The sequence below is a fragment of the Cervus canadensis genome, chromosome 24 (genome assembly GCF_019320065.1).
Source record: "Cervus canadensis isolate Bull #8, Minnesota chromosome 24, ASM1932006v1, whole genome shotgun sequence".
Lineage (NCBI taxonomy): Eukaryota > Metazoa > Chordata > Mammalia > Artiodactyla > Cervidae > Cervus > Cervus canadensis.
The window spans coordinates 44,990,678-45,017,002 of NC_057409.1; the positions used below are offsets into that span (position 1 = coordinate 44,990,678).

The window sequence follows — 26,325 nt, forward strand, 5'->3', positions numbered from 1 at the left end:
GGGACTCTCAAAGTCTTCTCCAACACTATAGTTCGAAAGCATCAATTCTTCGGTACTCAGCCTTCTTTATGGTCCAACTGTCCCATCCACACATGACTACTGGAAAAATCATAGCTTTGATTATACGAATCTTTGTCTGAAAAATGATGTCTCTGCTTTTTAAGCCCCTGTCTTATTCATCTTTGGTTTATTTTAGGAGGTGTTTTGAAAAACTTTAAAAATTTATGTAAATAATTTTGTATGGGTGGGTGTTGTGGGCAGGATGTTAGATGACCCACAATCATAGGAATCCCACACAACGAAGAACTGCCCAGTGAACTGAACTTTCTCATATCTTCCCAGACACATGACATAAAAACTCAAGGTATTTTTTGTACAGTTTTCCTATGGATTTCCAAGATTTACTTGGACTTCCAGGGTTCAACTACTGTATACATTAAGAGAAAACTGCACTCTTTGGTGTTTATAACTTTACCAAGAGTTTTTCACCATTTGGAAAATTCCATGGCCAACCACAAGGGCAGTCACATTATTTGAAAGGATAATCAGCAACTGTCAGTCTGCATTTGTAGCAGCTGCTTTCCCAGTGACCCCACGTCTACATTAAAATATACTTATTTAGTTTTTACTTCACATGTCAAATATAAAGAAGCAGTATTCATGTTATCCAGTTGACCACTGTCTCTCTTCCTATAAGTGTAAAGCGATTCATGATAAGTGGGTATGAACATCTGACCATTTTATTAAGCCTTCTATTTTAGCTATTCTGAACTTCTTATATTTTTATATGATTGATATTCTGTTTCTAGGTAGACTTATATTATCTATGAATTTTACTTTAGGATTTGACATAAAAATGGAGCTTTGGGCCAAATAGTATTAAAGATCACAGGTCTAGTGGACCTGTGTCATATTTTACAGAAAGGAAATGGGACACTAGAGATGAAATGATGCCCTTAAGGTCATACGGTTGATTAAGAAGCAGCCTGTTGTTGAGTAATGAATATATAGCTGTAGCACAAATAAAGAATATTCCAGATTCTAACACCCTGGAAGATTATATTCTATTGCATGATATAAAATACCAGGAGATAAAATAATTTGGTCTACCCTTTAATAACATTTCCTTTGGTCACCAATTATCCCTCCCTTATCCCAGCCAAAGTGTCTTTAGAAAGAAAATTTCTTTAAGCTGGAATTTCTATTTTCCTGATGATTCCAATAGAGACTAGAACTACATTTTTTAGATTAAAAAAGTCCTCTGACTTTTACGGGGCTGGATTGGACATGTCTTCTCTGGTCCTGTTACTTTCCTCCCAGCCCCTACCATCCTGCCTGAAGACCATTTGAATCTACGGACAATGTTGCAAGACAGTCTTTTCCTTTCAACAACAGTCTCAGTGACTGTCCCAGCGGGTCCCCTGCCACCCTTTTCTTCTATGTCTTCCTAAGCAACTTTGCTTAAGAATAACTGACCTGTGACCCCACGGAGTGCCTTTGAAGGTTCCTCGAGTATTGAGATCTTTTTCTCACGAGGGGGAAGGGCTGGTTTTTCACTGGCAGAATCAGTGGACGAGCTGTCCTTCTCACAGCCGTTGATGTGGCCGTTTTGTATCTGGGGCGGCGGTGGCTGCATGGGCCCTGCCTCGGGCCTCTCTGCCTTGTCTTTAGCATCTTTGTTGCCTTGATGCTGCTTGGACTTGCTTCGTTTTCTCTTATTGTTCTAGAATGAGAAACAAATGAGAAACGAATATTACGCAGCTCACCAGCACCTTGAAATAGAATGTGAACCCGAGAAAGCAAAATAAGATACGCTATCCTTTTGTTTTTTTTGTTTTCTGACTCTTCAAATAAAATGGGTGAAAAGACCGATGTCTTTATTAACCACCCAAGTTACTATAAATATCTTCTTTCCCACAATGAGTTGTGTAAACTTTTACCTCATAAACATAGAAAACAAAAAGTTTCCTTTACAAGCAAAAAACAGCAGGAAATGGCTTAAAATAGCTGACATATCATTTGAGCAAATTGAGGGCCTATGTATCTGAATGGTCATAGAGTAAAACCTCTCATGGTTACTACCCTGGAGGAACTTGAATTCAGCTACTGTGCTATTGGAGGAGAGCTCTCATTCCTTACAGAGACCTTGGTGGGAGGGAGGGCAGGGAGGACTCTGAGGTTCTGCTCTTCTGGGGAGGAGGGAAACTTGAGGGGAGGGTGGGAACAGGAGAGGCTGGCACCTCCTTGCAAAATGAGGGGGTGGAGTCAAATCCCCACAGTCCAGGTTGGGTCTTTGAAAAGGCACCCTCCAACCAGGCCACCCCTGGACTGCCACCCTGTCCAGGAAGTCCCAGAAGCAAGCCTTGCCAAACCAATGTGGGTCCACCTGAATTCTGTGCCCCTGCAATACCTGGCTGCGAGCTCAACAGCACTATAAGACTTTTCTTACATTTAGCTCAGAATAACACAGCCATGCATTTTATTTCATTTTTTATTTATATCTTTTAGTAATTTAATTAATTTATTTATTGGCCACATCTTGCAGTACATAGGATCTTAGTTCCCTGAAGAAGGATTGAACCTGTGCCCCTTGCAGTGGAAGTGTGGAGTTTTCACCACTGAACCACCAGGAAAGTCCCTACCCCGAATTTTAGATAATTGAAATTTTCTAGACCTTGGTACAGGCCTCAGCCAATGAGAACAGACAAGGGACCTGTCAGGACAGACCCCGGGCTGCCTGCGGCATCAGGGTCCCACCAGCTAAACGTCAGTCCAGCTTTGTTCTGCAACGTGTTTGGAAAAGAAATAAGAAGAAACAATTCTCTCTTGATTCTCCTCCCCATTCCCTTTCTTTTCCTTTGAAACCACAAGCATGTCTCTGCATAAGAGCTCCTCCAGGGGAGAGAAATGCACTGACTGGGTGAAGGGAAGGCCCATGGGCATGTATTCCCGCAGGAGCCCTGAGTCTCCTAGGCTAGGGAGACCATCTTCCCACTGAACCTCTAAGAAGAAGGCTTGGTAATGAGTTGGGCCTGCAGCTGCCATCTGCTCTGTTTTTCCACATCAGAGAAATTTAAAACCCAATCCACACATCTAAATTTCTCCACGTAAGTATAAATACTGCCTTTCAATCACTTGCAAATCGTCTTCATTTCACACAGAAGTCTGGGAAGCTATGATTAAAGATAAGCAGACATTGTCAAAGATGGTGGCATACAAAGGTTGAACAAAAAACCTCGTAATTCTCCCTATTCTCCATGAAGCTAGGAGGAGAAAAAGGAGGAAAGGATCATTCCAGTAATTTCAGTAATCTTGGGAATTTATGAAAGCAATACTGCTTTCATGTGTGTGTTTGTTAAAACCTAGTCCTCGGGCCAGTGATCTTCCCTCAGGGGGACGAGTATACACTGGGATCCCCTTGGGGAAGTTACTTTGGAAAGAGGAGCAGCCTTTTTGTCAAAGTCAGGAAGCCGATGACAGGCCTAGAACAAGAAGCTGCAGCTCAGAGGAGCCAGTGAGCACCCAGCAACGCCCACAAGACCAGGAAGGCCAGTGTGTGCATAGCACGTGTGCCCAGAGGTAAGCAGTGACTTGAATGCGGCAGCTGAAAATCTCCCCTCTGCTCACAAGGAGCAGTCAGTCTGCCAGGGTTCGAAAGAAAGGAAAACAGGCCCCTTACTTACTATGGCTTTAAGGCACGGCCTTTTTCTCTCCCTTTATTAAAAATCTAGCTTATTAGAACTCAGGAACAATGTTTCTCGGGGCAGCCCTGGACCGATTCTCTCGGCTGGAAAAACATGTGAAAATATATTTAGAGCTTTTCAAGTATCTTTAAAAAGCTCCTTAATGTTTTCCTTTGTGCCGTGGGATACGTTCAGGCAAGTTAACATCTAGAATCCTTTGAATTCTCTGGTTGGGCTTGCCTTAATACTTAAAAAGAAAAACTCTGGGACTTCTAAAGCACACCTGGTGACTGAAAACACTTGAACAGAAAACAAGGGCATTAGGAGGGAGGGCGGCTTGTAATTTAAGAGAGTCATGAATCCGGAAGCTTCCTGGGTGTACATATTAACATATTTGAAAGAAGCACAAAATTGGCACCCTTGTTAAAATGATAACAACCATGAAGGTTCTGATAGAAGATGTTACTAATTTACAATCCATATCAATCTTACCTTCTTTTTTCCTGTCATATTCCATTCTTTTAGAACTTGAATTGCACTGCCTAGACAAAGACAAAGAATCTTCAACATGTATTCACATAATAAAACACCACACAAAATTCATCTCTGTCTTTCCATCCTGGTAGCGATTTTTTTTTTTCTGGCTTTTTCATTTGTTTTGATACATCCTACCTTAATAAAAATGCCAGTTTCATTTTTTATTTCCAGATTTTCATTTAATTCACTGCATGATCTTGGTTTTATCGAAATATTAAGCCCCACTACACAAAGCTTACTTTGTTTTATCATTATGTTGTCTTAGAGAAAATGAAATATATCTTGAGAATTTTCTGATAGCTTCATTGCCATAGGTAGAATTAAAATTGTTCTGTTTTATATATGAATCAAAACACCTATAATCTTCTGGCCAAACATGGGATTTTGAATATTATTAACCATGTGCATCCTAACTTTTTGTTTGGCTATTTCTGCTCATTTTCTGCCTTTACTCATTATGTTCACAACCTGCAGGGTAACAAGAAGGACAGATGATCTGATGTTAGTTTTGCTCATGTCACTGTGGATAAGGACAGGATGCAGTCTTTGCAAGGTTCCACTTTGAAACAAAAGAAGCTCATTAAATAACAAGTTGAGTCCCAGGTTCTGCAATTCTCTTCATGTGCATATGGAGCATCGGGCAGATGCAGAGGAAAAGTCTAACTTGATTAAATCAGAAAATATTTTAAAAGAAATGCTTAACCAGCAGTCAGCTACAGTAAGTATCTTCATATAGTCTAAGTTTCTTCACTCACTCCAAGGTGCTAGTGGTAAAGAACCCACCTGCTAATGCAGGAGACGTTAGAGACTTGGGTTCAATCCCTGGGTCAGGGAGATCTCCTGGAGGAGGGCATGGCAACCCACTCCAGTATTCTTGCCTGGAGAATCCCCCGGACAGAGGAGCTTGGTGGGCTACAGTTTATAGCGTCACAAAGAGTCAGACACAACTGAAGCGACTTAGCGTGCACTCACTTGCTCACTCACTCCAAACTGCTGGGGGTAATTTCAACAAGTTATTGGTAATGAGTAGACCGGTTGTTCTTATTTAAGTAGGTATTTCTAAAGAGTAGCTCTTAAATGTATTCTTTCAACAATTTTAAGCATTCTCATACAATTTCATTATACTAATAGTTCTCCACAATGAGTGTGTTGGCTAAACAAAGATAAACTTCAGGCTAGTCTTTATAACAAATTTCAAATTAGTAGGGCCCCAATTATTGAGTCTACTGTCACTGTTAGATAAGCAGAAGGCCATATTGCTTTGACTAATGTTTAAAAAGACTAATTATTCCTATCCATTCAGAGTTTCCAATTCAATGCCCCTCGAAGGCTTTTTGCGTTACATGTACTTGAAATAGTAAGACTGCATTTAAAAGTAAGCTATAATTCAGACTTTTTATTAACTAGGCTGATCTTTTTCTAATTTGCCCAGAGAATGAATGTTTCCCAGTATTTTCCTTTCAAAGAACTTTAGGAAGTCACTTTCACTAGGTTACTTCCTAAGTCACACCCATGGCTAAGAATTATTAGGATAGTTCTTACTTATAGCTCAACTTCAGTATTCCAAATAAAATTAAATTAAAAAATGTTAAAGACTCTTCTTTTAAATCAGAGGAAGGAGGTGAGTTGTTTACCACTTTCAACTGTAATATTCAATTATTCCTCTAATTTTTATATTTGGAAATAAATTCAATTTGCAATTTGGACCATGAGCTTTTAGAGGGTAATTCTGAAGAACCTGTGTTTACAGACAATTTTGAAACTGTTATTATTAAACTTTAATTATACTAAAACTGCTTGGAGTTTTTTTTTTAAATATACATAATTTAATTTATCTATTTATTTTTGGCTGCCCTGGGTCTTCGTTGCCTCAGGGACTTTTCTCCAGTTGCAGCCAGTGGGGGCTCCTCCCCAGTTGCGGCGTGCAGGCTCCTCAATGCGGTGGCTCCAGGGCTTGGGGACTTCAGTAGCTGCAGCTCGTGGGCTCAGGCTCCGGAGTGCCCATTCCCCGGCTCTGGGGTGCAGACAACAGTGGTGGCCCAGGGACGGAGCTGCTCCAGGGCACGTGGGATCTTCCTAGATCAGGGATCGAATTCGTGTCTCCTGCATTGGCAGGAGGATTCCTGACCAGTGAGCCACCGGGGAAGTCCTGTTGGGAGCTTTTTAAGCCACTCAGAACGTGTGTTTTAACGTGCCTCAGAAGTGATTCCTAATGACTATTTTTGATTTTCAGTGGTCTTTAAACAAGTTTTCCTACTGACCCCCATCCAAAATGATATCTCAGCAATCGATGAGTTTTTTAAAATGAGACCTTAATCCTGACAAGGTGAAAATTTCAAGAACAAGCATGGTGCTCTATTTAAATACAATCGGATTTGATGACAGTTCATCAGTTACTGAGCATCTGTGCATCTCATCAGAGTCACTTTGTAATAAAAACTTTCAGGATGGAGAATGTGGGGGCCTCACTCCAACTGAGGGTGGGGAGGCATGGGGATAGTAACCTGTTTCCTTTCCTAGAACTTTTTTCCGTGTGAGTGATGCTGGCAAAAGAAACTGAAAAGACAGTTTATCTGAGCCAGGCTGTGCACCTCTCAATTTTTCGTGTGAGACAAACTGTACCAAATGTTGCAAAGCTGGATTAGCACCCCATTCTCTGTATTTCTTATGAATAAAGATTCCATATATGTTCATACATGAAGCAGGAAAAATAGTCAGAAAAGTTACGCACTGTGAGTCTCCTTGCAGGTCTACTATGAACCATGTGTGCTAAGTCACTTTAGTCAGGTCTGACTCTTTGCGACCCCGTGGACTGTAGCCCACCCACCAGGCTCCCATGTCCGTGGGATTCTCCAAGCAAGAATATTGGAGTGAGTTGCCATGCCCTCTTCCAGGGGATCTTCCTCAATCAGGGATCAAACCCAGGTCTCTTGCATCTCCTGCCTTGGCAGGCAGATTCTTTACCATTAGCACCACCTGGGAAGTCCCATTTTGAATGATGTGTGTGTGAGTTAGTCGCTCAGTCGTGTCCGACTCTGCGACCCCATGGACTGTAGCCTACCAGGCTCCTCCATCCACGGGATTTTCCAGGCAAGAGTACTGGAGTGGGTTGCCATTTCCTTCTCCAATTTTGAATGATAATCATTTTTAATTCAATTAGCACTCTAAACTCTGACTGCAGATATCAGAATGTGAGTGTGCTATCTGGTTCCAAGACCTTGCCTGAAATGCAATTATAATATATGTAGAAACTTAGGAAGATTATTCTATTTCCAGGAAATTAAGTAAGTTTTACAGAAAGTAAAACTAGTATAAAATGGAGGAATATGCTGAAAGGTATTCCCTGAAGTTTCGGTCAGATTATGTTTAGTTAGTCCTTATTAACAAAACAGAAACTAATGCTAGGACAGAAGATATATGATATCAAGGAACAGGTATAAGATATTTGTTCATAAATGAAATTTGTTTAATTTGTCTAGGAGAGAAGAATTTCCCATAATTTATAGGAAATGTAAAACAGTAGGTTATACATTTATCAAATAACTACATTCCTGAGAATTTAGATTCTATAACATCACTGGAAATGGGCTGTCCAAAAAATCAAAATTTTTTTAGACAGCAAAAAACGTTCTAGAGGTGGATAAGATGAACTAATATTCTGACTAATTAGGAAATCTCAAAATGATAAACTAAGGATATTAAAGACCAAATCAGTCCTCTCAGACTATGTAAGCATCAAGTTCAAGGATTCCAATCCTAAGGCCAAGTAGAACTATGCTGGTTGAAGAGTTGAGAAGGCTTTTCAGATCAGGAGTGAAGTTCATTATCCTCCATTAACAAGGACATCATCAAATAAAGGACATTGTTTAATAGTGGATTGGACAGACTGGTGGACAGTGGAATTAGTAGCATTAGAACAGGTATCTTTTGCAAACCATCTACAGTCTGTCTTCTATTTTTTACCAATGAGGAAAAAAGAACTTCTAAATTCTGCTCTTAATACATAGATGTGTTTTTTTAAGTGCTGTTTACCGTGGTAAAATTCACATAATATAAAACATACTGTGAGCTTAGTTGCTCAGTCATGTCCAACTCTTTGCGACCCTGCGGGTCTCTAGCCCACCAGGCACCTCTGTTCATGGGATTCTCCAGGCAAGAATACTGGAATGGGCTGCCATGCCCTCCTCCAGAGGATCTTTCCAACCCAGGAATGGAACTGGGGTCTCCTGTACTGCAGGCGGATTCTTTACCAGCTGAGCTGCCCAGGAAGCCCCTGAAACACACTATTTAACCATATTTAACTGTGCAGGTCAGGGGCACTAAGTACGTTCACACTGTTGGGCAACTCTCACCATCATCCATTTCCTGAGGTTTTCCTTTCCTAAACCGAAACTCTGTCCCCATTAAACCTAAGTCCCTATCCCCCACCACCTCCAGGACCCTGGCAAGCACCAATGTATGTAGACGTGTTTTTAAAGCCTAGCATGTTTTTATGAAAAATAAAGTATTAGTAAACAATTGGTATTCAATGCATTCAAAGAAGAAAACACAGAATATATGGAATATTTAGTTCTCACATCTACAGGTTCACAGGACATGTATACTCACCATCCACAAAGGCCTGCACTGCTTTATCTACATTAAAATCAAACTGCTGTAGCACCAGGACTATTTCATTATTGCTTTTGTTGGGAACCACTGATCGAACTGCATAGATCTGGAAAGGAGAGGAAAAGAGAAAGGCAAACATTGTGAATGTTTTTCATCCATGAATCTCTCACTGGATAGAAAAAAAAAAACTGTTCGAAAGGCCTTGAAAAGCTGACTAATCTATCTTCTTGCCATCAAGCATACTCAAGGCATTTTGGACCCATAAAAGTTAATCCTGGTAATCACCTTGATACCCTCTTTATTTGAATACACATTTCTACAAAGATTTCCCTGTTAGGACTGGAGTAGCAAGCATGCAGAGCCAACTCTGGTTTTGCAATCTACTCCCCTGCCCCCAGCCCATCCCCAGGACTCCAGATGCACACAACATGTGTTTTCAGAGAGCGCACAGATACTTCTCTGTCTCTCGCTCTCTTCTCCATGAGCTCAGGGCCTATCTTTGGAAAACTTACAGAAATAGCTTCATGCCTCAGCTTCTCTTATCTCCACAGTGGAGACAGTCACATTGCGGTTCACAAAAGTATGTTGTGAAACTCCATTAATGTTCATAGAGATATAAAAATGTGGGGCATTGTGTTTTTGAAATGGCAATCTCAGCCACAATACAGAAAAGGTTCCCCAACACACTTCTGAAAATCAAACATTTAAACCAGTGTAAATACATACATGAGAGCTAAGGATTTCAACAGGTTAAGCTAATATCCAATTTTTACTGACCTATAGATATTTCTTAGTCAAATTTTGCATACTTTCTTCTTTCCTAACAGAATTCATTGACCTTTAGCTCACAGAACTTGCAATTACTACAGGATACTTTATCCACTTTAGCAAAACCTGGCTCTCTATGCTTTCTATCAAGGGGATTACTGCAGCCGCTACCAACAAATATGAGAATGCTGTATGGTGCCAAGGTGAGTGGCATCCACATTAATGATCACAAAAGCACTGCACAATCCTTACTTGTTTTCAGTGAATATTTTTTGAATGCCTCCTGTGTGACAAGGCACCAAACTTCTTGCAATTTACTGACCAGAGGACATATCAGTATGCACATACAGATCAAATGACCACACAAAAAAATATCTATGTATATGTTGCAATAAATGCTATAAATCATGACAGGGAGACTTGAGCGTATATAGGTACGCTGAAATCTGAAGGACAAAAGAAAAGAGATGGCTAGGAGGTTAAGGGGAAGGGCATCTTAGAGGGGACAGCATGAACGAGGAGCCAGGCACAGATGAGGAGGGAGTATGGAGCGGGACAGAGGCTGAGGCTTCCAAAAGTACAAGATGAGGCCAGAGGCAGGCAGGGACCAGATCATGTAGCCCACAAGGTCATGTAAAAGGTTTTGGTCTTGCGAGCATCCCTCAACCACCCTTTTATGTTGTCCTCTCTTATTCATTCATCATGTTAGAAAGACATCTCTTGGGGACTCCCCAGCAGTCTAGTGGTTAAGACTCTGCACTTTCACTGCCAAGGGCAAGAGTTCCATCCCTGGTCAGGGAAATAAGACCCTACAAGTTTCACAGTGCAGCCAAAAACAAAACAAAACAAAAACATTACAAAAAAAGAAAGATAGCTCTTTCCCTCTCCCCTTTCTCTCTATATGTATGGTATTACCTTCTATACCCAACACTTATGTTGCTTCCATAGCAACATTGGTTGCTATTGGTGTGTATACACACACACATACATACACACACACAATGGAATATTACTTAGCCATAAGAAAGAATGAAATTCTGCCATTTTCAGCAACATGGATGGACCCAGAGAATATCATGCTAAGTGAAGTAAATCAGACAGAGAAAGACATGGACTTTCACACCATACGTTATCACTTATATGTGCAATCTAAAAAATAAAATGAATGCATATAACAAAGCAGAAACAGACTCAGAGGAAACAAAACACTGGCTACTGATAGAGACAGGAAGCAGGGAGGGGCAAGATTAGGGCATAAAATTAAGAAATAGAAATTACAATGCATAAAATACATAAGCCACAAAGATGTATTGTACAGCACAGGGGATTATAGCCATTATCTTATAGTAACTTTTAATGGAGGATAAGCTATAAAAATGCTTAATGACTGTGCTGTATACCTGAAAACTAATATAATATTGTAAATCAACTATACTTCAATTTAAAAAAAACACAAAATTTTCAATCTACCTCCACAGTTGTGTGATCAGTAAAGACCAAGAAGTATGGAATAAACATAAAGTAGTTGTTTGCCCTGTTTCTAGACTCTCCTCTGCAAAACATTATTTTATTATGTTAAGGCAAAACATGATATAAACCATAGCTTACAGAGATACTTCCTTTTTAGACAGGTACACAGCTCTTGCCTGTTCCTCTTTGGAAGAAGAAAAAAAATCCAACATGGTAGAATATAGAAAACATCTATCCTTGTCACTTTATATATCCTAGCTCTGAAGATATCCTCAGAAAATTGTCAATAACTGAGTTCTGATATCACATATAACTATGAAAATTGCAAATAATTCCCAGAGGAAGACTTAATTAAAACAAGAATGTCAAGTTGTAAAGAAAGGAAAAAAAAATCTATTCTTATATATTCCATAGTAATGTTGAATTCTAGTGAATTTCTCGGCCAAGTTTCTTCTTTAATCACAGTATGTGGCTAATGTGAAGAGAGTAGCATTGTTTTTCCACCTTCTTATTTATAAATTCACTACATTTGTTTTGCTATGAAAATGTCTTGAATCCAGATACTCATATGCATGCATAAACATACAGAAACCTCACAGTGTCACTATTCAAGATGCAGCAGTCATAAGGGGTCTAAACATTTAAATCTAAAAAAGGTCTTCTTATGAAGGAGCTTTAAAACATAAGGTGCGGATGACAAAGGCAGCGTTACAGGGAGGTTGTGCTGAGAAGCTGCCTTTGCGTTTGGAAGCTCCTGGAGCAGTGGATCAATCAATGCGTGACTAATGGTAGTTTGCATACGGGGAGCTCATAAAATTCTCGCCTGCAGTGGCTGTTTTGCAAAGGCTGTTTCTGGCACCGCTTCACACACACAGGCTTTACGTCGCTGCCACAGCCTAAGCTGGTGAAGCCGCTGCTGCCGCTTCACACTGAAGCCCACTGTTTGCATCTGCGCGCGACTGCATCCCTCAAGGGTTCTCACACCGTGAAACAGTCTCCTGGGCGGGCGACCAGGCGGCAGCACGGGATGCTGGGGGACAATCTGGACCGTGAGTTAGCGGTTCATTTAGCAAGTGCTTTACCTTTCCCTAATCGCTGTTCCCCTGTTTTGCTCTTACTAATTTAAATGGCAAATTCAATTTGCTATTGACAAATCTGCCTTTTGCACCTCAATAGTTGTTCTGATTTTAAACATTTTTGCATAGCAAAGGAAACCACTGATAAAATGAAAAGACAACCTAATGAATGGGAGAAAATATTGGCAAGTGGTGTGACCAATAAGGGGCTAATATTCATCGTATAGAAACAGCTTATACAACTCCACATAAAAAACAAAAACTGATTAAAAAATGGGTAGAAGAGTTGAACAGACATTTTTGCAAAGAGGAAATGTAGATGGCTAACAGGTAAATGAAAAGATGTTTAACATCGTTAATCACCAGGGAAATACAAGTCAAAACCATAATGAGCTATTACCTCACACCTATCAGAATGATAATCATCAAAAAGCATACAAACAACAAATGTTGGCGAAGATGTGGGAAAAAAGGAACCCTGGTACACTGTTGGTGGGAAAGTAAATTGGTGCAATCACTGTGGAAAACAGTATGGAGGTTTCTCAAACAACCGAAAACAGATCTATCATATATGAACCAGCAATTCCACTCATCGGTATACATCTGAAAAAAACAAAACAAAACAGTAATTTGAAAAGATACATGCATCCCTAATGTTCATAACAGCATTCTTTACAACTGCCAAGATATGGACACAATGTAAGTGTTTATCAACAGATGAAGGGATTAAGAAGATGTGATGTATATATGTATAACAGAATACCACTCAGCCATAAAAAAGAATGAGATTTCTGCCATTTGTAGCAATAAGCATGGATTTGGAGGGTGCAATGACAAGTGAAGTAAGTCAGCCAGAGAAAGACAAACACTGTATGATATCACTATAAATGGAATCTAAGAAATACAACAAATAAGTGACTATAACAAAAAGGAAACAGACACAAATATAGAGAAGCAACAAGTGGTTACCAGTGGGAAGAGGAAAGAGGGCAGGGGCAAAATAAGAGGAGGGGATTATGAGGTACAAACTATCACATATAAAATAAGCTACAAGGATATACTGCACAACTGTACAACGCTGTACAATGCGGGGAATATAGCAAATATTTATAATAATTCTAAATGGAATATAACCGTCAAAAATTGTGAATCACTATATTTTATACCTGTAACATATAACATTGTACATCAACTGTATCTCAATAAAAAATAAACATTTAAAAAAGTGTTTTGATTTAACTTAAGCATTCTAATCTCCCTTTCTCTCCTCTCCCTGGGGTTTTCTATCTAGGGTGGCAGGTTTTGCCCCATTCTGCCTCAGGCCTGTCCTGCTGGCATTTTCTTTCTGCTTATTTATTTTTAAATTTATTTATTTTTTAATTGAAGGATAATTGCTTTACAGCATTTTGTGGTTTTCTGTCATACATCAACAAGGATCAGCTTTAGGTACACCCATGTCACCTCCCCCTGAACCTCCCTCCCATCTCCCTCCCCATCGCATCCCTCTAGATTGTCACAGGGCCCCTGTTTGAGTTCCCTGCTTCACACACTAAAGTCCCACTGGCTATCTATTTTGCACATGGTATTGTAAGAGTCCTTGTTACTCTCTCCACACAGCTCACCCTCTCCCTCCTCCCCTCTCCCCGTGTCCATGGGTCTGTTCTCTGTCTGGCATTTTGCCGGCACTAGGCAGCAAGGCAGTGTGACTTTCACAGACGCGGTTTACTTCAGCTTCCCACGTTAACTCACCTCTCCTGGACCTGACTTGTCTGACTTGAGAGCTGTAAGCAGCTTTCTTCATTCACACTGTGCATTTTTTGAGCCTATCTGTGATGACTCCTTAGAAATTCTCCTTGGCTTACAGATGAGTCACTTAAGACTCTGTCTGAGTTTCGAAAAATGGTTCTAACGGAAGTTTTCAATCCACCTACACAGCTCTGTGATCAGTAAAGACCCAGTATTATCAAATAAACAGAAAATAACAGTTCCCTATGCTTCTGGTCTCCCACCTGCAAATTCATCCTGAGCCTGTTGACTCACTGCTCTTCTTCAAGTATAATCAGGACTACTTCCCCATCTTCCTTAAGAGTAAAATTCAGTGTCTACAACCTGGCACCCAAGGCCATCGACAACTGGGCACTCATCTGCTTTTCCAAATGCCCTTCTTGCTCTGCCCTTTCAGATGAGCACAAGCCCAGTGTTGGCCACCTACCCCTACCTCCATGTGAGTTCTGCCCTTGATAAAAGCAGAGACAAAAAAAAAAAGAGTAGAGACATCACTTTGTTGACAAAGGTGTGTATAGCCAAAGTTATGGCTTTTCCAGTAGTCATTTTATGGATGTGAGCATTGGTCCACAAAGAAGGTTGAGTGCCTATGAACTGATGCTTTTAAACTATGGTGCTAGAGAAGGAAGACTCTTGAGACCCCTAGACGGCAAGGAAATCAAACCAGTCAATCCTAAAGAAATCAGTCCTGAATATTCATTGGAAGGACTGATGCTGAAGCTGAAGATACAATACTTTGGTCACCTGATGTGAAGAATTGACTCATTGGAAAGGACCCTGATGCTGGGAAATACTGAAGGCGGGAGAAGGGGACAACAGAAGATGAGATAGTTGGATGGCATCACCGACTCGACAGACGTGAGTTTGAGCAAGCTCTGGGAGCTGGTGATGGATAGGGAAGCCTAGCGTGCTGCAGTCCATGGGGTCACAAAGAGTCAGACACAACTTAGAGAGTGAACAACAAAAGATGTGTCCACTTGCCCAAATCTTATACTCCAGCTGAAATGCCATGTATCCTGTGAAGTCCTTTGTCTCCATCATCCCTAACATAAGTCATCTCTGTCTCCTTTCAATTCCCGCTGGCCTTATCAGTGGATATCTCCTAACCCCAGCGCCTTATACATCACAGGCTAAGTGTCTGTGTAAGGTGCGTATTCTAAATGATAAGGCACATGCGGGCAGAATTCTCCTCCCAGTCATTTCTGCATCCTCACCATGCTCACCTGAATGACTGATAATGTGCACAGATAGATGGATATGAAAGAGAAAGTCGCTCAGTTGTGTCTGGTTCTTTGCGACCCCATGGACTATACAGACCACGGAATTCTCCAGGCCAGAATACTGGAGTGGGTAGCTGTTTCCTTCTCCAGGGGATCTTCCCAACCCAGGGATCAAATCCAGGTCTCCTACATTGCAGGTGGCTTCTTTATCAGCTGAGCTATCAGGGAAGCCCAGATGTGCACAGAGTAGGTATTTAATAGCAATCTGTTGAATGACAGAATGTCAATTTGTAGCTATACCAGGCTGCTCTTTTTTTGACATGTTATGCTAATATTTTTATTACTTTTCCATTAGTTCATATGTGTTATTGTGCTACAGGGGGGTTTTGCTAATTGTAAATAAATATGCTAAAAAGCTCTCCTTTATTCTCTACTCTCTAAAATCAATTTTTAAAATTGGCGCATAGTTGATTTAGAATGTTGTATTAGTTTCAGATGTACAGCAAAGTGAATCAGCTACACATACACACACACACCTATTCTTTTCAAGATTCTTTCCCCATACAGGCCATTACAGAGTACTGAGTACAGTTCCCCGTGCTCTGTAGTCGGTCCTTATTCAGGCTACTCTTCTGAGTCAAAGGAATATTCTGCCAGTGTTGGGCCATCCCATCACTGTGCATTTACCATCCACAAGAATGGACGGGGGAGTCTCCGCTGACTGTTATGTGACCTAAGCATTATATAGTTGCAGAGAATAGACACATGCTCTTTAAATTTCAGTAACAGAGATGGGAAGAATATTTATGACATTTCTATATAATAAGATACTCATGGTACATTGTGGAGTTTTAAAAACAGCACAGTCATCGCCTATTCTTCCGAAGCTCAGCCCAGCAGACAGGTACTGGTTGGGCCTCTACTAGGTAGCAGGCCCTGAGGACACAACTGCCCTGAGACAGACAGCACTGCAGGGCGGCCAGAATATCTGTGCCTGAGAGCATGTAAACGCTGCGCTGCTTGTATGAGGAAGGCTGGAGCGCCACAGAGAAGAGAGCAGTCAGGGAGGGGAGAATACAGAGGAAACAGCCAAAGACCACGCAAGCAGCTCTGGAATTAAACAGACCTGTTCTCTAACCTTGGCTCTGCTACCTGTGAGTTCTATGACCTTGGATGAATGGTTGAAACTTGGCTTTGTAGCTGTAAAATGAGGATATTACCTGCTAGAGTCTCAGTAAAGATGAAAAGAGATGATGCATGTAAAGTGTCTGATATAGAATTTGGCATATATTAGCTGCTCAATAAATTTTAAAAAGGAAAGTGTGGAAGCATTTACATTGGGCCATGAAGGAGAAGGGTGTCTCTAGGTGTAAAGGTTGGTATGCCTTTGAAATGGAAAGAATGTATGTCTACCCTGGTGACCAGGACTTATCTGGGGGAGATCACCCTATATACAACCCTTCTTAAGACCCTTCCTCCTCAGCCTTGCTGAGCAGTGGACCCAAGGCTGTCTTTAATCTTTTCCTCCCCTGCAAGTTGAGTGGTACCGCAAGGAAGCCCATCGTTAGGGTGGCTAACAATATGCGCTCCTGGCCTCCCCCCGCCCCACCCCACCCGCTACCTTGGTCTCATTCTTTCATGTATTTATTTACTAAACGCCTGCTGTGGTCAGGATGCAGCAATCAATACGCTGTGAGCATATAGCATACTGCACTACGGCTGGATACAGCAGTAATAAAACAGATATAGTCACTACCAAACCTAGAGAGGAAAACAGATGTGAAACATACAAACTGAAAAAAAATGTAATTACAACTTATGCTGAGTGAGTGACATGAAGGAAGCAGAGTATAGTGACAATGATTGCAGCAGTCAGGAAGGGGCCTGTCTGAAAAGACAAAGTGGGCCCACCAGCCTCTCTGCCTCGGAGTCCGGACTATTCCACACAAAGGGAGAGAAGCCAGAGTGGAGTTGAAGAAGGGTTGTTTGGGAGCTGCCTCACTTCCTGCCTTTTCTGCTTCTTTAACTTGTTCTGAAGTCCCATGAGTCCCTACTCCATCTTTAGAGTAACCTCCTTTTTACTTGCACTGGTTGGAGAGTTTTCATTTTCTAGAACAAGTAAAGAGTGCCTAGAGACAGCATTAGTAACTAGGGCTAGAAATAAAAGTAATAAAGCCAGATAACTAATCCAATTGGCAAAGGGGAGAGGTGGGCAATTTTAAAGATAAATCCTGCTAGAATGGGCATGACAGATCAGAGCAGAGAAGCCCACGAGCCTTGTTCACAGACCTTGTTTAGCACTCACGTCACCCTAATTATTTACTTATGTGGCTGTTTGTCCTACTGGAATGTGAGCTCATAAATGACAGGGATCACAGCTGTATATCCACAGGGCCTAGAACAATGGGTGCCATTCAGTAGATGATTCATAAATGTTCAAACAGATGAATGAACAAAAGGAAGCAGGGAGTCCAGTAAGATGGTCATTGAAATATTCCACTTCTATTTATCTAATTTTTTTTCACTGCATCTCTGTAATTCAACATAACTAATTGTATGGTAGTGAAAAGAATTCAAGCCCCCAAATATATGACGTGCCTCCTAGGTCTCAGGCATTGCTGGTCCTTAGCTTGAGGACCTGTCATCTTAGAGGTGAGCTTAATCTTTTTGCCTACAAAAGAAGAAACCACCTACAACTTTGTGTTTGCACCAGTGAGAACCAGTTATTTATGGGTTGCCATTCCTGCAATTCTGAAAGGAATTTTATAATCAGCTTTGGTCACATTTCTCAAATGCTGAGCCTTTCAGAGATGCCTTAAAAACAGCTCATCGGTGTACGTTTTGCTTCACTTGCTGGGCCACTAATATTATCTACACACTAATGGAGGCTGTTCTCCTATGAATTTTCTTGAGGAAGAAAATATTCTTTGCAGGCCAGTACCTTTGCATCATGGATAACTTTATAATTTAATTGCCTTTTCTAACATCTACTTTCTGCCAGTAAAAAATATGCATGAAGTGTTGTCACCTTTTACATGGCTGGCTTTTGGGGAATTAACACCAGGGGTATAAATCAAAATTAACTTTTTTTTTTTGGCAGAAAACCAGGATTAGAAGGAATAATGAAGATTTGAAAGTGGGGGCGAAAATGCAGTTTTCATAGAACTGTGGCAAGTTTAAAGTAGAGGGAAGCTTACAGGGAGCTTACTAGTGACTTCTCAAATGTTAAAGTACATTCAAATCACCTGGGGATCCAATGAGAATGCAGATTCTGATTCCACGACTTGGGGTGGAGCTCCATTCTGTGTTTCTAAGAAGCTCCCAGGTGGTGGAGATGCTGCCTGTCTGAGGATGTGGCAGCAGAATACTAGCCCCAAAGCCATCTACCCCACCTGATTCCCCAGAACCAGTGAATATGTGAGGTTACTGGCAAGTCAAGGCTGCAGATAGAATTAAGGTTATTAATCAGATGACCTGGAGAAGGGGGAGATTATCTAGATTATCTCAGTGAACCCAATATAATCACAAGGGTCCTTATAAGTAGAAGGAGGATGAAGAGAGTGTAAGACTGACTCACTGTGAGAAAGACCTACCAGCCATTGCTGGGTTTGAAGACGAAAGGGGGCCATGAGCCAAGGAATGCAGGCAGCTTCTAGAAGCTGCAAAAGGCAAGAAGAAGAATTTTCCCCAGAGCTTCCAGAAAGCAATGCAGCCTTGCTGACACCTTGATTTTGGCCCAATGAGATCCATTTCAGACTTCTGTTCTCCAGAATTGTAAGACAGTAAATTTGTGGTGTTTTAAGTCACTATGCTGTGGCCATTTGTTATAGCAAATCCCATCTGTTACAGCAATGGGAAAATACTACAATGGGTCATGTTTTGAGGAACAAAGGTCTACTCTTCTCTTCTTCCTAATATGGAGCTCCCTTTCCCTTTCTCAACAATGAACCTCTTTTTAAAAAAAATAAACCTTCCGGGGGGCAATTCTCCCTCTGTCCCTACCCCCACCCCATGTTTTAAGGAAATTCCAAGCATTTGCTCAAAGGTCTATTTCGTGAAGGAAAGTGAGATGAAATTGCGAGATGAATCTGACTCGGTATTTGCCCCCAAGGAGCTGACAAAACCACAGGAAAAAAAGACAAAGTCATAAATAGCAACTAACTCAAGGTCATTCTGACAACAAAATCCTCTCAGAATCTCACCTGTTCTGTATTTCTTCTTTTACTACCCTGGACAGCTTCCCTCTGCCTTTCACCTGGACTCTAGAAAAAGCCTTCTAATTGAACTCTCTGGCTTGGTTTCTCCTCTCTCCAATCCATCTTAAAACAATCACCACACAATTAATCTCCACAAAGCACTTGAGTGTGTTCACCGAGGAGGAGAGCTGGCACTGAGAAAGAATTTGAAGAGAGGAAATACAGAAGATAAATTATGAAACAAAGTCCCAGAGGAAATGGAAGAAAATGGCATCAAAATCCATGTGGAAATAAAAGCTCTGGAAGGAAAGACAGATTCTTTCTTTTTCTCAGAATTCTGAGGAAGGAAGGAAGGAGAGGAAGGAAGAGTGAAGAAGGAGAAGAAATCTGAGATTGTGAAGCGAAAGTTTAAGGAAACCATTTCTTCTGAGTGAGAATTTTACAGAGTTTGCTTTAGGATTAAAAAGTGGGCAAAGCGGGACTTCCCTGGTGGTGCAGAGGCTGACTCTGTGCTCTCAATGAAAGCAGTCCCTGGTCAGGGAACTAGATCCCACCTGCCACAACTAACACCCAGCACAGTCAAATAAATACATTTTTTTTTTTAAAGTGGGAAAAGGTTTAGAACTTCCTTATGGGAATGTGATAGAATATGGCCTAGATAAACGAAAGCGCTGAGCCAGACTGAGGGGCCACTAATGCTGGATGGTATGGATTTGTCACGGAGCCAGTTGGCCTGACTATCTCCAAGCAATTCTCAACATGCCAGATGGAGGAGCAAAGAAAAGGAGTCACCCAAAGTTATGAACTCTAAAAAACATGGTGGTAGATCCTAGGTCTCAGGGATACGGGGGCCGAGAATCGTAAGGTACCTAACCAAGGCATCTGTAGTCTATGAAGGGGGATGATGAACCCGGAGACTAGGGACAGACTAAGGGACGAGAGATCCTGTTGAGAACGCAGAGCAGATGCTCAAGAGGATGAGCAGATGAGAGAGGTTAGCTCTCACCACCCTGGTCAAACTCCTTCCAGTGTATACTGATGGAATGTGGCTCCATAAATGAAGTACATTGCTCCAGAGACAGTTGGATCAAGGCAGGGGACTGTGGGAACTGCACCTGTCTTGGTGCGGCTCTACTTTTCCATTAAAGGGATCTAAGATGGCGTGAGCAGTTCCAGGAGCCTCATCAATTATAGTAAGTCCCCTACATGTGAACTTTCAGTTGAAGACTTTCAAAGATGTGAATCTACGTTTGCATGTCCCACCACATAAGTTAGTTCCCGAGTCTGGCGCACAATGCGCGCGTCCTCTACTAGCGGCCATGCTTTTGTGTATTTTACCGTAAAATACTGAATGTCATTCAGTAGCACAGTCTCTTTACTGCAAGACCAGGATGTCTGGGAGCAAGTGTAAAAGCAGCAGTGAAGTAGCTAGTACTATTGTAAGGTATTGTACTGTAAGATAAAAAATGTTTTATTTTCTGTGTTTGCTTTTTATGTACATATTATTTGTGTGAAAAGTAGTATAAACCTATTACAGTACAGTACTATATAGCCAATTGTATTAGTTGGGTACCTAGGCTAATTTTGCTGGACTTATAAACAAACTGAACTTAATGAACATGCTCTCATATGCAGGGGACTTACTGTATTGGCTCAAACAGAACTTACTATGTTACTAACACACCCTGGACTGTTTCTGTGACAAGTGTACCCTGTCAGATACTTGTATAGTGACTAGAGTGCAAGGACAGGATACTGCATTTACCTTTATTAAATTACAGTCTGCATGAGACAACTGCTCGGGGCTGGTGCAGTGGGAAGACCCAGAGGGATGGGATGGGGAGGGAGGTGGGAGGGGGGGTCAGGATGGGGAACACATGTAAATCCATGGCTGATTCATGTCAATGTATGGCAAAAACCACTACAATACTGTAAAGTAATTAGCCTCCAACTAATAAAAATAATTGGAAAAATAAATAAATAAATTACAGTCTGTAAGTTCTGACCCATCACTCCAGCTAGCTGATAGGTTTTAGAACCTTGCTTTCTGCCATCAAACACAGGGAATACATTAGCCAATCCTTTCAATTTCATATCATTTAAAACAAGTTGCCACCTTCTACAATTTATTTAAACTGTTGATCTGAGTTTTAATCCACATTCACTTGTTCATTCATTCATTCAGTCACCAATGAACAGAGGAGTATATGTAGTGACATATACATTCCATGACCCGCCTGGGAGCTTATAGTCTAGGAAGGAAGATGTTTGATGAGCCTTCCAGAAGGGTAAATAAAGATGCTTTGGGCAATTGTAACAAGGGAACCTACCTAAACCAGAGACTCAGAGAAACCCCATCTGAGGCTCTGGAGTTTGTTTAAACTCAGGATAAAGGGAAATTAAGACCTAGCCAGGAGAGGGGAAGGGAAGAGGAGATGGAACATTCCAGGAAGAGTTTACAGCATCTCCTCACAGACAGGATTGAGTATCTGGGAGCATGTTCAAAGGGAATGAAGGTCCAGGATCACTGGAGTATTAAATGAAGGAATGGGATTTCAGATGAAGCTTGATCCAAAACGCATGAGGCAAAGCGTGCCAGGCATCACAAGCCATCTTATGGTTCTGAGTCTTACTCTAAAGGTAGCCATTCAAGGGATTTACTCAGAAGAGTATGATTATTTGTGTGTTTAAGAAAGTCACTGTGGTCTCTATGTGGATGAGTTGGAAGACAGCAGACAGATGCCTGGCAGGATTCTAATGCAGGGAGAGAATGTAGACCAAGATGGAGCAGTAGAGACAATGACTCAAAACTAATTTGGGTGGAAGTAATTGCCGTGTATTTAACTAGACGCAGGGAAGCCCCGGGTGACAGAGTGGTGAAGAATTTGCCAATGCAGGAGCTACAGGAGACGTGGGTTCGATCCCTGGGTCGGGAAGATCCCCTGGAGAAGGGAATGGCAACCCACCCCAGTATTCTTGCTGGAGAATTCCATGGACAGAGGAGCCTGGTGGGCTACAGCTCGGGGGGTTAAGAGTCAGACATGACTGAGTGACGGGGCACACACACACACAGACACAGGGGATGAGGAAGACGGAAGATGAAGGAATCTGTGTGTCTCCCGGGTGTCTGGCTTGAGCATTTTTGTGGACAGTGGTGTCATTTCCTGAGAAAAGGAGTAGTGGTAAAAATGTTGCATTCTGAGGGGGCTGGGAGACCTCCACTTCCAGATGTTTAGAAAGCAGCTGACTTTATGAACTTATAGCTCCAGGGAAGAACTGAGCCAGGGATACAGATTTGGGTGCTGTTAGCATCCAACAGCGGAGAAGGAAATGGCACTCCACTCCAGTCCTCTTGCCTGGAAAATCCCATGGACAGAGGAGCCTCGTAGGCTGCAGTCCACGAGGTCGCTAAGAGTCAGACACATCTGAGCGACTTCACTTTCACTTTTCACTTTCATGCGCTGGAGAAGGACATGGCAACCCACTCCAGTGTTCTTGCCTGGAGAATCCCAGGGACGGCGGAGCCTGGTGGGCTGCCGTCTATGGGGTCGCACAGAGTCGGACACGACTGACGAGACTTAGCAGCAGCTTAGCAGCACCCAACAGTGGTTCTCAGCCCTGGCTGCAACTGGAACCACCTGGTGACTTTTAAAATGTACCTACATTCGGGCCCCACCTCAAGCAATTAAATATGGGCCTGGATGTTTACTATTTTTTTTTAGTTTTCCTAGTGGTTCTGGGAGTTGGTGGTGGACAGGAAGCCTGGTGTGCTGCAGCCAATGGGGTCACAAAGAGTCGGACGTGACTGAGCAGCTGAACGGAACTGAAGCGGCTCTGATGTCCACCCAGAACTGAAAAGCATCAGTGATAGAAGGGAAGGCATGAATAGCTAAGGCAGAGTATGGAAACAAGAGAAAAGAAGGTGGCTAGGACAAACCTCTTTTTAGGTATAACTGCTTACCCTATCAACTAATTTACCCGTGCCTACTATCTACTCATCCACACTTCTGCATAGTTTATGCAACATTGTCATTTTTAAAATATCAGTTCTAGTTTAGAACAGTTTTACTTTCTGAGAAGGTATTTCAGTTATTTACTGCTGCATAACAAGTCACCTCAAAATTTCGTGGCTACAAACAAAAAATCAGTTATGATATTTCAATGTTTCTGTGGGTCAGGAGTTGAAGAGGAGTTCGGCTGAGAAGGTCTACCTTGGGGTCTTTCAGGCAGACAGAGAGAGGAGCCGGTGCAGTAGGGGAGGGGGCCACTGGTGCAGCCAGAGTCTGGCTGGCCATCTCTCTCTCTCTCCATGTATTATGCTCAGGCATTCTCCATGTGGTCCTTCTGGGTTCATCTGGGCTTCCTCACAGCACGGAGGCCTGAGAATAGCTAGACTGTTGACATAGCTGCCCAGAGTTTCAAAACAAGTGTCCCAACTAGTGAGCAAGAAGACCAATCACCCACTATGAAAGCCACACAGAGCAGTCAAAGCCTACCCAGTTTTAAGGGGAGGGGGCACAGACCTCACCTCTTAACGGGAGAGATCCTGTTAGAGCCACTAGAAAACACCATCTGGCTCAAAGGGTTAAAGCAAGAACAACCCAGGCTTCTTTCTATCAACTCAGGGTCTATAGTTTCTCAAGTCATTGAGCACTTAGGGGCAAAAAAACAAATTAATGCAATAGTTACAATACTAAATGAAAATTGATTGCTTAAAGAAGTTACAAAACTTTTCTGATTCCTAGAAATAAGACTGATAAGTTGACTTGTTTTTGAGTATCTGATACTTAAATGACACTTTTCAGATGAAGTATCTTCAGTTCGGTTCAACTCAGTTGTGTCTGACTGTTTGTGATCCCATGGACTACAGCACGCCAGGCTTCCCTATCCATCACCTACTCCTGGAGCTTGCTCAAACTCATGTCCATCAAGTCAGTGATGCCATCCAACCACCTCATCCTCTGTCATTCCCTTCTCTTCCTGCCCAAAATCTTTCCCAGCATCAGGGTCTTTTCTAATGAGCCAGTTTTTCGCATTAGGTGACCAAAGTATTGGAGTTTCAGCTTTAGCATCAGTCTTTCCAATGAATATTCAGGACTGATTTTCCTTAGGATTGACTGGTTGGATCTCCTTGCAGTCCAAGGGACTCTCAAGAGATCTCCAGCACCACAGTTCAAAAGCATCAATTCTTTGGTTCTTAGCTTTTTTTATGGTCCAACTCTTACAACCATACATGACTACTGGAAAAACCATAGCTTTGACTAGATGGAGTTTGTTGGCAAAGTAATGTCTCTGCTTTTTAATATGCTGTTTATGTTTACTTTAGTCCATGACACATTTTTCATATCAGAAGTTTCACCTTTCATCTACCACATATAGGTTTGATGTATATCTGAATTAGTTGCTATTGGTAGCAGCTACCCTACTAATTTATATCGAGACAAGCAATGGACCTAACACACATTTCATTTCACCTACTTAGCTGCTAGCATGTATTCAGTGTATACCCACATGTTCTCCATAAGAGCACTTTATTCTTCCTCGTATTTTCCCAGAAACACCAGACCTGCACATAATTTACGATCAGTTCAGTTCAGTTCAGTCACTCAGTCATGTCTGACTCTTTGCAACTCCATGGACTGCAGCATGCCAGGCTTCCCTGTCCATCACCTACTCAAACTCATCCATCAAGTTGGTGATGCCATCCAACCATCTCATCCTCTGTCATCCCCTTCTCCTGCCTTCAATCTTTCCTAGCATCAGGGTCTTTTCAAATGAGTCAGTTCTTCGCATCAGGTGGCCAAAGTATGGGATTTTCAGTTTCAGTATCAGTCCTTTCAGTGAATATTCAAGACTGATTTCCTTTAGAATGGACTGGTTGGATCTTTTTGCAGTCCAAGGGACTCTCAAGAGTCTTCTCCAACACCACAGTTCAAAAGCATCAATTCTTCAGCACTTAGCTTTCTCTATGGTCCAACCCTTACATCCATACATGACCACTGGAAAAACCATAGCTTTGACTAGATGGATCTTTGTTGGCAAAGTAATGTCTCTGCTTTTTAATATGCTGCGTAGGTTGGTCATAGCTTTTCTTCCAAGGCGTAAGCATCTTATAATTTCATGGCTGTAGTCACCATCTGCAGTGATTTTGGAGCCTCCCCAAATAAAGCCTCTCATTGTTTCCATTGTTTCCCCATCTATTTGCCATGAAGTGATGGGACCGGATGCCAAGATCTTAGTTTTCTGAATGTTGAATTTTAAGCCAACTTTTTCACTCTCCTCTTTCACTTTCTTTAAGAGGCTCTTTAGTTCTTCTTCACTTTTTGCCATAAGGGTGGTATCATCTGATATTTGAGGTTATTGATATTTCTCCTGGCAATCTTGATTCTAGCTTGTACTTCACCCAGCCCAGCATTTCTAATGATGTACTCTGCATTTAAGTTAAATACCAGGTGACAATAAACAGCCTTGATGTACTCCTTTCCTGATTTGGAACCAGTCTGTTGTTCCATGTCCAGTTCTAACTCTTGTTTCTTGACCTGCATACAGATTTCTCGGGAGGCAGGTCAGATGGTCTGGTAATTTAGGATAGAGTGAAGTTGTTTTTTCAGCCAGCCTTTTATATCCACACATTGTTAGGATTTAGGAAAATATTTCTGTTGAGCTTGAGCAACTTTCTCTGATGAAATCCATACTTGGATTTATTAGTGAAGACAAAAAGAAAATGAGAATTTTATTTTTACAAGGCATTTTGGTTTTGGTATTTTTTTTTTAAGTTTTAATTGATTCAACTCCCTTTTTTTGGCCACACAGTGCAACATATGGGATCTAGTTCCCTGGCCAGGGATTGAACCTGTACCCTGTGCATTGGAAGTGTAGAGTTTTAACCACTGGACCACCAGGGAAGTTTGATTTTGGTATTTTAATCAAAATAGAAAAGTGAGATATTTTAAACTTATCTTTTGCTTGTAACTTAGAA

The 26,325-nt window shown here is 41.6% G+C and overlaps 1 protein-coding gene across 6 annotated transcripts in view; it reads right to left on the bottom strand.

The window, feature by feature from the left end:
• The window catches only part of SPATS2L (spermatogenesis associated serine rich 2 like), a 182,458-nt gene that overhangs the window by 58,845 nt on the left and 97,288 nt on the right, over nucleotides 1–26,325 (bottom strand). For all 6 annotated transcript variants that reach the window (XM_043445565.1, XM_043445564.1, XM_043445568.1 and 3 more), the window contains 3 exons: nucleotides 8,829–8,937; nucleotides 4,176–4,225; nucleotides 1,477–1,723 (listed from right to left, as the gene is read on the bottom strand). In XM_043445565.1, coding sequence (XP_043301500.1) covers nucleotides 1,477–1,723; nucleotides 4,176–4,225; nucleotides 8,829–8,937 — 406 coding nt within the window. The remainder of the gene's footprint in view (nucleotides 1–1,476; nucleotides 1,724–4,175; nucleotides 4,226–8,828; nucleotides 8,938–26,325) is intronic.